The following is an 18,166-nucleotide window of genomic DNA, read 5'->3' as shown; positions in this document are numbered from 1 at the left end:
GTCAAGCAACCAGCCTATTTTAGTCATGGTTGTAGTCTTTGTTCTTAAAATAAACCTTATTTCGTTGTCACTTACTGTGCTCTGTTTCCTATGCTTCCCACTAAATATGTGATAATCATTTTATAGCATGCTGCTGAACTGGAACAAAAGCAAAATGAATCAGAGAATAAGAAACTGTTGGGAGAAATTGTGAAATACAGCAACGTCATACAAGTAAGTGTCGATTTAACTTTCTCTTAAATAGAGATGAATTTTATGGATAACACATTTGGTAGCAATGCCAAGCTGCATTAAAATTTGGGAATACGACAGTTTGTTCTTAGTATGATATTTCCAGTTTTATTCAGCACACCATTCTGTACAAACACATCTGCTGGATACATAGAGAGAAGTGAGCTTTTCTAGACATATGCACAAATTATTAAATCAAAAGGAAGATGATGAGGGGGTAGCCTGTAATGAAATAGTCCTTTAGAATTAATGGGACTAATGTATAACATATGAAGCTTTATCTTTTCATTTTGTAGACAGAGGAAAGTTTTCAAATTGTAATTTTAGATGGAAATTGTTCCTGAATTGTTACTAGATTTTTTTTTCCTTAACAGAGGCACTGGGGATTGAACCCAGGACCTTGTGCGCACCAAGCATGCGCTCTACCACTGAGCATACTCCTCACCCCCAGGATTTTGACTTTTAGTTAGTGCACACACTGATTTATCTCAGCTGCATTCCTTTCTCATGCTTCACTTAGATCTTTTAGCTTTTTACTTAGGTATTTGTTAATATATGCCCCACCTTGTTCCAAAAAGAATGTAAGGCATTTTCAAAAATACATTCCTCATAACAAGATAAAATAGAAATAAATAAAGCAACTAGATCGAAGGGAAAATAGTGATTGGACAGATAAAGTGAAGTCAAGGGTGAGGCATGTTTATAAAATCCGTGATCAGAAGGTTGGTAAACTTTGGCTGGAAGCCTTTCTGTTGTCCCCTTGGCTATAAGGAAAGCATAAGATAATTACAGTGTTCACATAGAAGGCCCATAACGTGGAACTAAGTCAGAAGTCTAGAAGCAAAGCGTTCCCAGGAAGAAGACCAGAGAACTGTTTCTCCAATGTGCTCTCACAAAGAGGACACTGTTTAATATTGTAAACAATAACCTGAACAACTTCCTTATCGTAAATACTACAATAGAGCTGCTTGAAAAAAATAACACCCCCTGATGTTTTGTTACTGGCCAGTGGCAAAATGTCCGAGCAGAGGACCGTCACAGCAGTTTTCTGATGGGACAGGATGACAGTGCCTGGGTCTGTGGCTCCCTGGACATATGAGTTAATCCAGTGATGGATTCTGTGGTCCCTGTGGCTGCATGTCCCTCGGACCGTCTGGTCCTCCACAAATAGACTTTCTCTTAGCCAAGTTTTCATTGATACTAAGTGCCAGCATGTGGGGCTGTTGTGTCTTATCAAGAACCTGACATACAAATGTTTGCGTGGTGAGTTAGGGGCTGAGCCACGTGCTCTAACAGGGTGGATCCCCAAGGAGTGAGGTTGGCCCCTGAGGGTTTCCATTGGTTTCTGAGATAATTTCCTTCTTAGTGTGTGGATATCAAGACGACCATTATTTTTTGAAGCGATTGGAATAATAGACAGGAAGTTTATTTGTCTTAGCTTTCTACTCAGCAGAATAGTGTCCTGGAAAGGTTTTGCCGGTGGAGTCCAGATAACCCACGCAGCAGTGTGCCCGCCCTCATCTGAAATGGAGCGTCCTCTGGTGGGAGTGGCAGGGTTGGTCAGGACGTGCGGTCTGCCTCCTCGCACAGCAGGGTTGTCTGCGGGCTGGAGTGGTTAATAATATGAAGTAGGTGGGTGCATTATTACAGGTCCTTGGTTATTCTTTTGTATATTCTGTTTTGGTGGCTGTGCTGGAATTGAGAAAGAAAGAATGTGGTTTGGGGGAACCTCCAGGTTTCCTTTGGAAAGCCTGGTTTTATTCTCTTATCAGTTGATGAAAATTATTCCGTGGTGTCCCCTGGTTTGCTTTCCTCATGTACTCACTTTATAATGAAACCGAACTGGGGGTGGAGGTGAGGAGAGATTCAAAGAAAGTCAGTTTGGAAAGGTGGCAGTGTGGAGTCTGCAAAGAGCTCCTGTGTTTGATCTCTACCCTGAGCCATGTTATGTGGGCACGTGATGTAGGTATAAGCAGAGGAGATCAGAGAATAAAGGTGGTCATCCATTTCTTTCTCCTACAGCTGCTGCATATAAAAAGCAACAAGTATCTGACTGTCAACAAGAGACTCCCTGCTTTACTGGAGAAGAATGCCATGCGCGTGTCCTTGGATGCTGCAGGGAATGAAGGGTCTTGGTTTTATATCCATCCCTTCTGGAAGCTGAGAAGCGAGGGTGACAATGTATGTAACTATAAAATTAAGAGAAAACAGTGCATTCTTAAAAAGAATAGTTCTTGATAAGTAAGAGAGTCCAGAAAGTGCAAAGAAAGGATTTATTTTTATGTTAATTTCTTTAATGTTAAAAGCATCTATCTGTTGTACAAATTGTGCTCAGGAATTGTAAAAAGACAAAGATCAGATTAATTGAAAATCATCTTCCAGCCAGGATTTGTGTGAAAGAACTTAAGTAACGTTAATATTGGCTGAGCCTTTTAAGGGAAGAGGCAGAGTTTGCTTCTCTGCCTCATCAGGAGGGAGCTTGTCTGTAAGGACAAAATGCTGTGCTTAGAAGATGGTGTCTACCCTTTGAATTAATAGAGTAACACAGTGAATCATGACAGTATTTTGTTTACTGGCTCTGTGACCAGTTGTTTACAGTCTATACATTAAGATGTGTAGATGTTTTACGAATGAGGAGCTATAGATTGGCAGTGTTGTCATTGATGACAGTATTTAAATACATTGTGGAATACGAGCATGTTGCATCATGTGAGTTTTAGTAGTTGCTGAAAAATTTTTTCTGCCACTTTATAGAGTAAATAAAAATTATGTGAAATGATTCAACAGCATCAATAGTTAGATACTTTTGTGTGTCAAAAATGAAGTAGCAGGTGACAGTCCCTAACACATGGGAGATGCTTACTAAATTCTGGTAGACGCCAAATACTGAATAACTGTCATAAATAGAATACTTTACAAATACTGGGTCAGGCGATCAAGAAAAGTAGTTGAGATTTAAAAAATTAACATGAAGTCGAAGCTATGTGAAAGTGTAATTTTTCTGACTGTTTTCTCAGTCAATATGGTGATGACATCTTAAAATGCACTGGCTGTTTCTTGTCTTAGAAATGTCTTCTGTTGTAGTGAATGTATTTTTCCACTGAATTTTGAAGTGTAAATTCAATTCCACAGGCTTCCAGCTTCATGGTTTAATTTGGTTAATAACTTATCTGATGATGTCCTCCTTAGGTAAGGTTTGGGGAGGCATGGCACGCAGGAATGTAATGCACTTTACCTCTTGTGTTGGATTCCTTATAAATACTTTCTCCTTTTTTTTTTCTTTTGGCATCAAGTGATGTGTGGGGGAGCATGCCATATATTTCAGTTTCAGTAGGTAGTTAATTACAGTCAACTCTCAATTATTCAGAGACTGATGATGCAGTTTATGAAAAACCTAGGTCTTTGGATGCCCTGCTTTCTAATGCTTGGTGCCCTCTCCAGCCGCACACTGAGCAGGGTCCCTGCTTGTAGGTGGTCAAAGAAAATTAAACATCAAAAAAAACAAAACCTGAACTCAAGCTCTGGAGGAATGTGATGAAATGATTGGACCAGGAGGGGCCTGGAGACTAGCTGTGGATTTTATTGATTCATTCTGTCTGTTTTTTTTTCCATTCCATCTATTCCTTTCCCTGCTCCCTCATCAAAGGAGACTACAAGGTCCCTACCAGATCAAAGAGAGTTGAGTGTAATGAACTATTTCAAATAATTAGTTGTACTGGGTTGCTGGGCCGGTTTGGGTGCAACCTACCACCCAAACTCTCCATCTTGGTTAAAACAGACAATGTGATTGTTAAGTGCAGCATAGAAATCCTTCTTGTGTGGATGTGCTCCATAAAGCATGGCTGAAACAACCTTACACGTTGCTTTTTGCTGAAGTAGCTCACTGTTTTTGCTCGCCACTGTGCAGCTTTTGTGTGTGATTACAGTGCTGTGAAGCATAAGCACACCCACGGCCCCATACCTGCCACATGAACAGTTGTCCTGTGATGCCCATCTTCCTCCCTATGAACAGGTAGCATTTCTCTAAAAGCCACGCCTGCCGTATTTTATTGAAGACAACTGGAAATGCTATCCTTTCGTAACAGGAGGTTTAATTACTATTGATTTTCTTTAGAAGCCTGTTAATCTAAGAGGAGAAAAGCACAAGATTTAAAGGACTTTAAAATTTCTATTTTACTATTTAGCAGTTGGTGACATTGTGATTTAGGTTGTAAATAGCCACAGGATGTTCGGCGGCTGAAATGAAATGGAAGAATGAGGCTCTTGATGGTCTGGGGAGAAAAAGGCTCCCATCGTCAAAAGTCACTGGTGTCTACCATTTAAGAATATGTCTGTTAAATACCTCATAGAATTCCGGGGTGGGTAGTTTTGGGGGGAAAGTAGATTCCTGGATCCCTCAGCTTTCAGCTGTGTAGAAGTCCTTGCTTGCTGTTGAGCAGTTCGAAAGTCACTGGGGACAGCCTTGAGCAGAGTACATAAATATTTCATTTTCACTTATCTTCCCATGATTGAGTGGTTAATTTTTCATTTCCAACTTTGGTCTAAGAAGACATTAGTTCTTTACCTGGATGGTAGATTTTAAAATGGAGAAAAGGCTCAATATTCTTTCAATCAAGAAAAAAAAAAAAAAAAACCAAAACCAACCCCAACCCTTAGGGAAAGAGCTTCTTTAGACAGCAAGTAGATTTCAGTCTTCTGCAAAACTGGACCCCTTGGAACTAGCGAAGGTGGGACTTGATCCCTGGTGTTTTGATTTTTACTGCAATTTGCTTTTCACCACACCAGGTGCCACTGCAGAAGAGGCGTAGCAGCCGGAGGCGTTGCGTCGCTCTTCATTTTCGGCAAAATCCCAGCGTGAATCGTGCATGGCTGTTAAATAGAAGCAGCAGAAGTGCTTTTGGAATTGTGATTTTTAAAAATGTTTGTGCACTGGGGTGAATGTGATGTGGCAGAAAATGACTTCACCCTCCAGTTCTGTGTTAAGCCTGTGGCTTCTCGGGGTGCATCTGATCCCACCAGTGGTTCAGGCTTCATGCCTGCTCTCTTCTGAGAATAGTATCATTACCAAGGTCCATATTTACCAAGTTATCTAAGTAGATGTGAATTCCCCGAGAACAGGGACTCTTTCTTACACACTTGTATTCTTCCTGGCACTTCTTACTGTTCTTTTCATATCTTACAATTAGCGTCTTGTCCATTTCACTTGTAAGTTTATTCAGCTTGGATTGTAAAAGTGACCATTGTTAAGAACATGACCCAGGACCTGGTATTAATGAATTAATGTTAGCTTCTCCTTATGAATACCATTCTTACGAATCCTTGATGTTTTTAACATTTTGGCTATGTGATTAGTCCCTTAAAATTGTATAAGACTTTACAGGTGGTGATTTGAAGTAAAAGTAACATAGGGATTGACCCAAGACTTATAGACAGCTATGGTAAAATAATACGACTTAGAGCAGTGAATATGGGTGCAACCAAAAGGGTTCTTTTAATTGGAAGGGTACAACTAAAACATGTCATTCTATTTAGCAGCTTACTGGTGAATATTTATATGGTACAGGTAAGAGTGACACGGTGAGCCAAATGCAATTGTTCTTTAAGAAACTGGAAGACCAGACAGCGCTGGCAGAGAGTGGTCTCCAGCCCCAGTGCGTATAGGATGGAAGACGACTCAAGCTTCTACACGACTCTGAGACTTGGAGCTGCCTTGGTGTCATGTGCAATAGCAAATGTTTTTGTTTTTTGAGGAGGGGGATGTTGCAAATATGTCTATATCATGTTGACTTTTGTTTATTTGTTTGTCATTTGATTGTTTAAAATAGATACCAATTCACGATTCAAAGACAGAAAACAATATGAAGATACATTGGGAGAAGTCTGTGTCCTTTTCCCCACGTCCCCAATTCCAACTTCTCTCTTGCACAGTTAACCCCAGGAGGATTTCTTATGCATACGCTCCTACTCTCTCCCTCTCCGTTTTTTACACAAACATAGCCCAGTGCTGCCCCCTCATCCTCTCACGTAACACGTTTTCTTGATGACTTTTCCTTAATTGGTACATATAAAGAACTTTTTAATGGATCTTTTTGAGTCACAGCATCTGACTGATTACGAACTTGAAAGGCACTGGATAGATACCAGTCCTGCAAATAATAGGAGCCATCTCTGCAGACCAAAGAACAACCTTCTTTTGCTCCATTAGTGAGCTTGAGACTTCTCTTACCATATTTGAATCTAAAGACGTAGTTTGTGGCAACAGTCCTATATGTGAATGTAGACACCTGTATATGATTTATTAAAGGTTAATTTATTTTGAAAATGAGAAATTGTGTTCCTTAAAGTCTTGGTCTAGGTTAAGATACTGTTCATTTTAATCGTCTGCGTCCTTATTTGTTTTTCAGTTGTCTGTTAATCTAGTCCAATGTTTAGTTGGTACGAAGTATGCAAAGGGAAGGTACTGGTTTTCATTTCTGAGAGCGTGTAGGTACTGCAGTGATGTCTTCTAACGGAACTTAACAACAGAAGAACTTCACTTGAGTAACTATGAAATAAATGTTCATTATTATCATCAAGAAAGCATAACTTCATTTCCCCACAGTTTGAGTTGTGAATAAAAAACTTGAAGATCAAGCAGACATTGTTAACGGTAGCATAAATAAAAAGTCACCTTAGACTTAACTTCTTTAGAGTACCTTTCCCATAACCAATTTTAATTGTGATTTAAAAGCGAGCACCAGGTTTAAGGAGCAATATTAGTGTTGGTTGTTTAAGATAACAGTGAACCAGTTGCCCAAGGCCCAGACTATAAATGTGTCCCTATAAGGTCGTACCTAATTCTCCATTTCCTGAATCCAGATGACCTTTGAATGTTTAATAAATTTCTGAGATTATGGGGAAGATGAGATATAAGAGATATGTTTTTCATTGCAGAGGTAATACACATGTATGAGACTTCCTGCGTGTGCTTGAAGTCATTCTAACCTTTAGGCAGAGTGGCTTTTTGTGGCACATGCATCCACTTTTATAATCTCCTGTGCACATGGCATCAGACCTGGTGTGGAGGGATGCTGGCCTGTTTATTGACCTATTTAAGAAAGCTCTCACTGAAATGGAGACCAATAAGAAAAGGATCTACACCAGCTTTATGAATCCAGACTGGTGGGCACCGTGGGACATGATTATATGATCATTTATCAGAAGGTGTTTTACCTCAAGGAGAAAAAAAAAATTGAACTAAAATTTGTATGGGGGTTAAATAGGCCAGATGTTAGGTCAATAACAAGGATTTCTGTGCTGTTACTTTTAGCTTTAAATGTAGCACCAAAGATCCGTGCAGTGTCTCATTTGCAACTTATTTCTGATTCCCTAGATTGTTGTAGGAGATAAAGTTGTTTTGATGCCCGTGAATGCAGGACAGCCGCTACATGCCAGCAACATAGAGCTTCTTGATAATCCAGGGTGTAAGGAGGTAAGCTTAAGAGGAAAGGAAATGAATTTGTTGATTTTTCTCACGAGAGAGGAAAAAAAAAAGTCCTACAGTTTCTTTCATTGTTTTCATAAGCGTAAACCCAGATATGCCAGTCTGTCTTCCTAAGGTACGTGTAAATTTCAGACGGGCCTTTGACGATGTTTGTGTTCACATACATGCCCCATTGTCCAAATCTGTTCTTTTTTCTCCTTCTGCTGGTTGAAGTAATAATTTCTGGTATGAAATGCAATCTGCAGTCTAGTAACTTAACATCTCTTCATTAATAGGTGAATGCTGTTAATTGCAACACTAGCTGGAAAATCACTTTATTCATGAAATATAGTTCCTATCGAGAGGATGTACTGAAAGGCGTAAGTATGTCCCATGTAGCGCACTTGGTGGAAGAATTGAAGGTAGCTTTCCTGAGCTTCTGGTTGCGAACCCTGTGTGTTCCCTGGCGTTTGAAGTTTAGGCTGTGAGTGTACACCTTAATCCTCACATTGAACTCTCTTATCTCCCCACTATATTCGGGAATGTATAAGTAATCATTAAAAGCCAAGTGTTAGCAGAAGGGCCCCGAGTATCAAAACCAGAAAGAGACACCCGCTTCTTATGTCTGCTTGCTTAGGGCTTTGTTGGAAATGCAGCTTTCTTGACCTGTTTTTCTAGGGTGATGTTGTCCGACTGTTTCATGCGGAACAAGAGAAGTTTCTGACTTGTGACGAATACGAGAAAAAGCAGCACATTTTCCTTCGCACAACCTTGCGTCAATCAGCCACTTCTGCCACCAGTTCTAAAGCACTCTGGGAAATAGAGGTGTGTACGCCCCTTTTTTTTGGCATTTAATAAATACTTACATCAAAAAGACACGGTCCCTAGGCTGATTGTTTTATTGTTATAGGCATCTTCTTCGATAGACCCATAAAACAGTAATTTCTGTGAACCGGCTTGTACCTCTTCACTGCTGTGACCCTTTGCCTGTCTTCTCACGGCATCTCTCTCTCTTTTATTTAACAAGGGCATATCTATGATTTTGCTTTTTAAAATTCCATTGTGAATGTTGTCAAGACTGATCAGACTTAAGGTCTTGGGCTTCAAATGGCATTGGAGTTAAGATGGAGAAGGATAACTCACTGTAAGTGAAGATCGTAAGTCCACAGTTACCAAAAAGAACATTTATGGCTTCTGGGGATGCCGTTTCTATTGGAGTGAGGAGACCCATAGTTAAGATTCCATTCATCTTTTAAGAAGTATTCTTTCCTAAGTATTTTATTTTATATACAGTGGAATACTACTCAGCCGTAAAAAAGAATGAAATAGTGCCATTTGCAGCAAGATGGATGGACCTAGAGATTATCCTGCTAAGTGAAGTAACTCAGACAGAGAAAGACAAATGTAAGATATCACTTATTTGTGGAGTCTAAAAAATAACACGAATAAACTTATTTACAAAACAAAAATAGACTCAGATATAGAAAACAAACTTATGGTTACCAAAGGAGAGAGGTGGGGGAGGGATAAATTAGGAGTTTGGGATCAGCAGATACAAGCTACTATATCTAAAATACATAAACAATAAGGCCGTACTGTATAGTGCAGGGAACTATATTCAGTATCTTGTAATAAACTGTAATGGGAAAGAATATGAAAACGAACATATATATTTATATACATGTAACTGAATCACTATGCTGTATACCAGAAACTAACATAGTTAGTAAATCCACTATATGTCAACAGAATTTTTTTTTAAGTGGTGGGTATAGATTAAAAAAAAAAGTATTTCTTAAATGTGCTAATATGATAATTAAGGAAATTTAAGGTTTGGATTTGTCTTTAAAGGACCTTTCTATACAGTGGAGGAGAGAGATATACATAATTAACTACAAACAAGCCGTCATTTGATAAGTTCCTTCTTGATTTAATGGACATCCAGACCTACAGCAGTGCTTCTCAACCATTTCAAACCCATCACCCCCTTTTTACAGCATATGTTTTGTTACATTTCCTTTAACGTCCTAAAATGAAATTCATAGTTAATATTATTATATATTCTCATGATTAAAAATAAAAAGGCCAAATTCTAATATAAGGAAGAAATAAGAGGGAGATAACTTACAATAAAAATAATACGTATTTCAACATGTAAGTACCAACTCTAGAAGATACAATATTTGTGTGAGTCTTTGATGGATACATTTGGATTTGAGAGAAACGGTGAAAGAAGAGGCTCGGAATACATTCTGTGTAGGTACAGGGAAACGAAAGAGCAGAGGCAAACGTGGGCCCTCGGGTAGTATCTAGAATTAGGAGAAGTAATAACAGAACAGACGTATTTGTACGTGATTAAAAAAAGAGGGAAATCACCATAACTGAAATGGGATTCATAAGGCAGATTACGAACTATTGAAACGGAGATAATGAGAAAGTATAATGTTTATGCAAATGAGCTGAGCCTTAGTTACAAATAGAACATCAAAATAATTCTCTCAGTTATGACATGACTTAGAATAGAGATGAAATAACCCCCAAAAGCATGGTTTTTATCTTGGAACTCTACTCATGTTAAGACATACTTTCAGCCTCTCACATTCAGAAGAGACCCTATCTTCCCATGTATCTGGAGACCGTGTCCTTCAGTAGGTGACGGGATGGCGAGATCTGGGGAAAAGGTGACGGGGACGGCAAGGTCTGGGGAAAACAGCCCCCACCACACCTACATGATCTGCTTCCCAGAAGCCCACCTCCCAGTGTCTCTTGTCAGAGTAAGAGAAAGAGAACATAAATGCATAATTAAAATATGGCATTTTTCATGCCATAGAGTTCTTATCATTGTGCTCCAAAAATGTTCAAAACATAGGAATAGCAATAATGTAAAATACTATTTTAAAACTTTTTTGGCAAAATACAGCGATGGCAAAGTCACATAGTGATTTCCCTATACGGTGAGTTCCCTGCATTTCATGTGTCTCTGTCTATTTAATGTTTGGTTCTAGGTCTGTTAAAAGGAGTTTTGAATCTTCTTTCTTATATTTATTATTAGTTTTATAGCTTTTGCTGTAATTGTGCCAGTGCACCGAAATCCTTTCCAAGAAAACACGTAGATGGAAACGCTATGACCCACTGAGCAGTCAGAGTGGAGAGAGTGAATAAATTATTCAATAATTTTGAGATAATGTCTTGAATTCATTTAAGCTTCCCTCTCCGTAGTGAATTTCTCTGAAATTATTGGATTTTTCAAATAACTTGATGTAAAAACTTTTAAATAAGATTATATATTAAAGCATTACCAATATGTGTTTGCAGTGAGTTTATTTCTGTCGGAGATTTGAAAGCGGTACCACGGGACGTTTCTTCATTGTGTGTTGCATCAGCCAGGCTCCCGCCAGGAAGCCTGAGCACCAGGTGTTTCAAGCAAGGGGGTATTTAATATAGGAAATGAGGCACCAGAGTTGTTGGAGGGACTGGATGGGGAAAAGCGGGGTGAGGAACATGGTCTTACCTGAAGATCTGGCAGTGCCACAGCCTCCACTACCTCCTCTTGTGCCCCAGGAGTCGTCACCCCGCCTCCCTGTGGGAGCCTGCACGAGGCAGCTGCCACCACCTTCACTGGAGCCCTAAGAGGAGCCACTTCCCTCTGCTTCCCCCCGAGCCCCTTGATAACAGGAGGGTAAGGACAGTCCCAAGTATTGCACACAAAGTCTAGCCTATGCTGCACTCCCCTGTGCAGGATATATAATGTCTCGGCCATTGCCCATGAGTGCCAGTAGCGTCCCTCCAAAATCATCGTGATAATAAAAACACCTTCACTTCCCTATCTCCAAATTGTCTGTTGCTAGACCGGCTAGTGTACAGGACGGGAGTTTTTAGTCTGTGATTCATGATAAGCTTCACATTGTTAGTTACGTTTAGCAGTTGTATACAGAAGGTGTGTGTGCGTATTGTGTGCATGTGAGACCACCAATAGATTTTATCAAATTCTCAAAGGTATCCATGCCTCCCCCAAAGGAGTCAGAGTTCAAACACTGACGAGATCACACTAGCCCGTGGAAGTAGCAAAGGCTTGGTGGTGGAAGGTTGATGTGAGAACTGAACTTTGAAGGATGCTGGTGTTTGGCTGCAGGGGGAACACTTTTGTAAGACTCCGTGCACTTTGAAGTGTTTTCATAATTATCTATTTGAGCTTCTGGGGTAAGGGAAGACATAGAAGCTGGAGTCTAGCAAAAGGCATCGGAACGTTCTCTGCATTAGCACACAGAATTTGAGGTTGGGGCAGGAGGCAAAGCGTGGTTCCTATTAACAAGAAGAAGGTAATCTGTTGGAGAATAATGGAAAGTCATCTGAGCACTTCAGGATGCCTTATGATGTTTAATCTTCACAACAATCCTATGATTTAAACCCACTTTGTAAAAGAAGAAACAGCCTTGAAGACGTCACATTGCTTGCTGTGATCCTACTGTAGTAATTGGCAGAGCTGGGACTCACACAGTCGTCTTTGGGCTGGAAGACCAGCCCCACCTGTTGCAACCAACTGTCTCAGACCTTCTACCGCTTTCGTTCTCAATGAGCCTGGTGGCTCCACACTGGGGGCAAGGCTGGTTTCCAGGACAGGTATCAAAGGACATGGTGTTAATAAACAAGCAGCACATGGGAAGGACCAAGAGTTGAGTCCAGACATCCAGGCTTTGGTGTTTATGGTTCTCTGCTTGGCATGGTCCCTTCCAATCTCTCTGTATGACTATCTCTTTCTTATCTTTCTGGTTTCTGCTCATAAATCATCTCCTCAGAGTGCCCAGGCTGATGGCCATATCTCAGGTAGCCTCTAGGTCCCCCATCACGTGCCCTGTTTATTTCCCCCTGACAGTAGCCAAATCTTATTGGTTGAAAGCTCCAGTCTTATTCATTGCTGTGGGCTGTATTGCCTAGAGGAGTACCTGGCGTGTACCAGGCTCTTAATATAATCTGTTGAATGAATATTTGAATAACAAATGTGGGGAAACTCCATCGTATTTCCAATTTGGGTCTAGGAAAATGTCTTTTAGAGTAAGGCTGTATTTGCACATGTGAGGTGTGAGAATCATGTAAGCCCAGTGAGTTAACTGTTCTCTTACTCATCTGTGGGGAATTTTGTTTTTCTGCCACATTGTTTTCATGAAAACGTATATTCGATTTGACAAGTTGAGCATGAACAGGTGGGCACTCCATGTAAAGTGTGGGCATTTGCTTGCCAGGAACATGCCTATCTGTTAGCCGTTGTTTTCATTTCTCTTTTTTTGGCTGTAGGTGGTTCACCACGACCCGTGCCGAGGGGGTGCCGGACAGTGGAACAGCTTGTTCAGATTTAAACATCTTGCAACCGGGAACTATTTAGCTGCAGAGGTAAGTTGAATGGATGTGGTGCTGTTAAGTCTCTGATTCTGAAATAGTGAAACGGGCGATACAAAAGATGTTGTATCTGTAGGAACAGTTTTTGTGCACATTTGATTATTGCCTATCAAGTTCTGGATTGGCGTGTAAATTGTTCTCAAGATGTAGATGTTAATTGAAACCTTAAGATGGCCTTTGTCTTGAACGTTAAAACATCAACAGCAACAACAGAACCCTGTGGTTGGTTTGCTGTAGGACATGGGGAAGCAGGGATCCGATTTGCAACCATATGGGATCCGTCCTGAGAGTTCCTATTTAGCTTCACTCTATCAGAATGTCTGCTTTGGAGCCATGATCAGCCCATTGTTGATGTGGTGTAGCCTACATAGCTTCAGGCTGATCTTCTGTGATCAGTCTTTCCCTGGTGAGTGGCTCTTATTGTTCAAACTATCAGAGAGGAAAGAGGTTTTTCCGTAAGAGACTGAACTGTCCTGTCAATAAAAATGGTAAAAACATATAGAGGTCTTTTCTTTCTCCACGAAATGCATGTTGACAGTCAGGTAGAATGAAGGGTGGGTAGAAATAGCCACGTACAAATTTTAGAAATGATTTAATTAAAGGTCAGTTATCTAGTTTAAAACTAATTTTGAAAATATTTGTTTTTAGGTGTCTGAAAATATCCATTCGTTCTTAACTCTCCTCAACTCCGCCTTTCAATTTAGAGTTTCTTCTGGGATTCTAAACCAGAATTTGGTGTTGGGAATTTTAGTATTATGTGTCTAACTTTTGGTTTTGGACGTGAGGGAGGGTGAGGAAGTAGGGATGGAAAACTGATGAGAAAAACGTGTGGAAACAGGAAGTTTCCTCCTCGCCCACTCTGTTAATCTGTGATGATTTTCTTTGTAGTACTTAACACTGTCTCACTTATTGTATGTTTTATTTCATTGACTTTCTCTGTCAGAATGGACATTCTCTGAAGGCAGGGATTTTTTTTTTTTTTTTAACATCACCACTGTGTGCCCAGCACCTAGGACAGTGCCTGGTACTTAGAAAGCATTTGGTGAATAGTTTTTGAATGAATGAATGAAGACGAGGAAACTATTCAGGCTTCTATAAGCTTAGTGGGTAGGAAGAAGGAAATTTCGGGATTTGTTATGTGCGAGGCATTTGGAGCCATATTTGGGCAAATTAATCTCTTATCTCCTATTTCCTCCCCTGGAAAAATGGAGATCATCACAGTTTTTGTGTAATAAGATTATAAGAGAATGAAGTGAGGTAAAGTGCTCAGCATAATGTGTGACTATGCTAAGCCTCCAGTAAGGGATGCTGGCATGATTAATTTATTACATGGTAAGTAGGGATTGTTCTCTCTTTATAAATATCTGACTCATTTTTAATGAATCTGCTTGGCTAGATGAAATACAGCTTTGCAATTTATAGGCTGTTTATACTGTAAGTGTTTTAAAGTAACTTTTTTGAAAAGTAACCTTTTTAAGCAAAATTGAACAGTAAGAGGCGGGGGGTGAATCTTGTCTAAAATAAGAATTAGAAAAGTCTACTGGATGTCCCATAAAGATTAGAAGTTAGGGTTATTATTCTCTTGGAGATGGGGAGAACTCAAGTGCAACACACCTGTGGTAGGGGGTACCAGGGAGGTGCAAGGATGCTTGATGGATGAGTAAGGCAGATGGGGAAGGGAAGAGAGAGAAGGCGTGTTCAGGCAATGAGGACAGGGAGGTGTGTGGCATTATACAACCTGGTTTCATGTGGATAGTGCATGTCTGTGTCACACATAAGATGTGTGTGAGTTTGGAAGTCGTGCTAGAACGTGGGAGGGGAGTGCTGGGGCCAGAAAGGTAGGGCAGCTGTTTTTTTTCAGACCATATATATTAAGACAAGAAGAATGGGTTTTTTCACTTAAAGAGCAGTGTTCTAAGTGATTTGTGTTCAAAGAAAGACCACTCCAGAGTGGTCCACTGTCCACTACAGTAGTCACCAGCCACGTGCTGGCTATTTAAATTAAAACGAATATTCCTGAAGTCAAGTAAAGTTAGAAAGTCTGGCGGTCTGAGAAGTCATAGAAGCCACTGGAAGGTCCAGTGGGCTGACTCGCAGATGCCAAGTGAGGGAAGATGGAATTTCAGCAAGGAGGGAGTGCTCCCAAAAAGGTCAGGAATGAAATGTCTTTACAGCATTTGGCAAAGAACATGGTCATCTGTGACTTCCCCAAGAGCATTTTTAGTGGAAACCAGAATGCAGGGGGTGGAGGACCAAGGAGGAAGCCAGGAAGCTGGAGGAAGTGGGGATGGAGTCCTCCAATGGCTGTAAAAGGGCGGGAAGCAGACTCATTAAAGGAAAGTAAGAGTCCTGTTAGGCTGATGTTTATAAAGTATTTTTTAAAAAGTAAGATGGCTGAGAACTGAGCTGTTTTTGCTTTAAAGGGAAGGTCCTATCAGAGGGCAGGAGTTGGCAGCATTTGCCCTCAGCTTGTCTACTTTCAACACATATTTATAATTGGAAATATTAATTTAATGTGCTTGAGGCATTCCTGGTAAATTGCATGATGTCATTCTTGAATTGCCTTTGAGTTCATGGTGTTTATGTTGGCCAGTGTGGCAAAGAGAGCCTTGTGCAGTGGGAAGAAAAGCCCCAGGTATACTGCTCACAATCTCTCTGCCTTAAGCAACTATGTAACCTCTCTGAACCTCAGTCCCCTTGTATGTAAAAAAGGTGATAATATATATTATATGGGATTTTTGGGGAATTGTGAACTTTCAGCACCTTGTACCTAAAAGGCATTCAGTAAGTGTTAAGTCCTGTTGCTTCCACTGAGAGGAAGGGGACAAAAAATGTGAAGTAGTGCATTATTATTATTATTATTATTATTATTATTATTATTATTATTATTATTATTTTAAACATTATTTTTATTATTTTCATGATCCAGAACTGGTATTTCTTTGTCAGGCAGATAACCCAAGGGGAAAATGTTCAGGGCTCACCACTGGCTACCTTGTGCCCAGAATGGTGCCTGATATTTAATTTACACTCAGTAAATATCAGATGGTCTAATGAATGAATCAGAGGTTCAGTGAGGTTGTAAATCCAATCACTTCACTTTACAGAAAGGGAAACCCAGGCTCAGAGAGGTGATCCCGAGTTAAAAAACAAGAGAATGATCTTATTCAGGCTGAAAGAAACAAGTGTTCTTCGCTTTGTTGTATCAGTGGTTCTCAACTGAGGGTGATCTTGTCCCCAGGGGATATTAGGCAATGTCCTGAGACATTTTTATTGTCACAGCTGGGGAGAGGGAGCTACTGGCTATCTAGTAGGTAGAGGCTGGGGATGCGACTGAACATCCTATGATGTGTAGGATAGCCCCCACAGCAAAGAATTATCTGACCCCAAATGCCAGTGGTGCCAAGGCTTAGAACCCCTGATCTATGTTATACTGAAATTACACAATCATTGGTTGACAGCCTCCCAGGTAGGAGCACTGTTTTTTATTGTGAAGAAAACAAAAATGATTAAAGTTTGTCCTTGTCCTTTAAGAGTTTGCAATCTAGAGAATTATATTAACTCATCACTGGAACATCTCTTTTGCAATTGCTTCCAGCATACAGGCATATCTGAGATATCTGGCTTTGTGTAGTGTTTAAATTATTAACACCTGTAGACGACCATGGTAAATCTCACGGTAAGTTTAAAGGCTGCAACGTTAAATCTAGGCATCTTAGAAAAGAAACACCTAAACTTTTTACTTATATGTATACTTCCTAAGCATGATATTCTATTTAACTAGTACTTACTGGGTGACTAAGTTATTCAGGAAAACACGAAAAGCTTATTATGGTTTGTTTAGAAATGAAGGAGGAACTAGCTGAAGAAAATTAGACCATTTCATACGCTGAAGATTCTGTGGTCTTAACTGTAGAGACAAAACACGTAAATTGTAAGCTGTTGAAGAAGAGCGCCATACTTTGTGTGTATGTCTGTGTGAACTGTGGAAACCATCTAGGAATTAGGACAATGGTGTAAAATGTTAATCTGTTTAGATTTTATTCTCTGAGTTGCTAAAGAGAGACAAGGTTTTAGAAATGGACCCTTCTTCCATTTCAACACCTTTAACGGTATTGTTTTAGCGAATTCGAGATTTATTTTTGAGTAATCGACAATGCTTGAAATTCGTGGACAAAATACGGAACAAGGCATTTGATTATGAATTCGGTAATAAAGGCATTTCTGGCTTCATCAGACAATGCGTTGCAGCGCTGTGTTATTAGGCCGTCTTCCTATAGCGTCAGTTTCTGTGGGCCACGGGAGAAACCAGGTGCCATGAGGGGGAAGTAACTGCCGTGGAGCTTTGCCTTTAACGCACAGCGCAGTTCTCAGCGCACTCCTTGCCATTTTGCCGTAGACCTTTTATTCGTCTGTCCTTACTGGTGCAGGGAGTTCCCTTACCATGTCTGTGGGGAAGAAAGTATATCCTGAGTAGGATACTATGGGAGCCTTAGTAAATAGTTCTTCCACGGTCATGGGAAATGAATCAAGAATCACAATTTCTCATCCGCTGCAATTTCTTTCTTTGGATATTATTAAAACAGTAGCTTTTGATGATCCTTCCAAAAACAAGATAGAGCGATTAGAGCAAAATAATTTTGTTAAAGATGTTATAATTGCCTGTTTAAAGATGACTAGCTTATTTGTTTGTAGATGGACCAGACTTCCACCAGATGGCAGTAAACACTTATTTCCTAACTATGCAGTAGCCTTTGGATTTAATTAATTAAAAACCTAGTACTCAGGAACCTATATATTAGCATAGAATCTTATGGATATTAGGGCTGTAGTTTTAAATATCCCAATGTTTAGTTCTCTGTCAAATGTATCAGCCATAGTATATGAGGAGGGTCTTTTTAAAAAAGATGTACACAGACACATACAAGAAAGGAGCATACATACCAGCCCCTGTACACACATGTAAGTATGTATCAAAATACAAATGATGCCTGGCACATATAAGCATCCAGTAAAGGCTATTTTTCCCTTCTTTTCTTTTCTAGACCTAACAATCAGAATAATAAGTTGGCTCTGAAG

The 18,166-nt window shown here is 40.0% G+C and overlaps 1 protein-coding gene across 2 annotated transcripts in view; it reads left to right on the top strand.

The window, feature by feature from the left end:
• The window catches only part of ITPR2 (inositol 1,4,5-trisphosphate receptor type 2), a 419,018-nt gene that overhangs the window by 75,378 nt on the left and 325,474 nt on the right, over nt 1-18,166 (top strand). For both annotated transcript variants that reach the window (XM_031443910.2, XM_064479133.1), the window contains exons 4-9: nt 127-213; nt 2,254-2,412; nt 7,604-7,702; nt 7,990-8,073; nt 8,372-8,518; nt 12,986-13,081. In XM_031443910.2, coding sequence (XP_031299770.1) covers nt 127-213; nt 2,254-2,412; nt 7,604-7,702; nt 7,990-8,073; nt 8,372-8,518; nt 12,986-13,081 — 672 coding nt within the window. The remainder of the gene's footprint in view (nt 1-126; nt 214-2,253; nt 2,413-7,603; nt 7,703-7,989; nt 8,074-8,371; nt 8,519-12,985; nt 13,082-18,166) is intronic.

This window comes from Camelus dromedarius, chromosome 25 (assembly GCF_036321535.1).
Source record: "Camelus dromedarius isolate mCamDro1 chromosome 25, mCamDro1.pat, whole genome shotgun sequence".
NCBI lineage: Eukaryota > Metazoa > Chordata > Mammalia > Artiodactyla > Camelidae > Camelus > Camelus dromedarius.
This window is presented reverse-complemented; position numbering and strand designations above follow the sequence as displayed.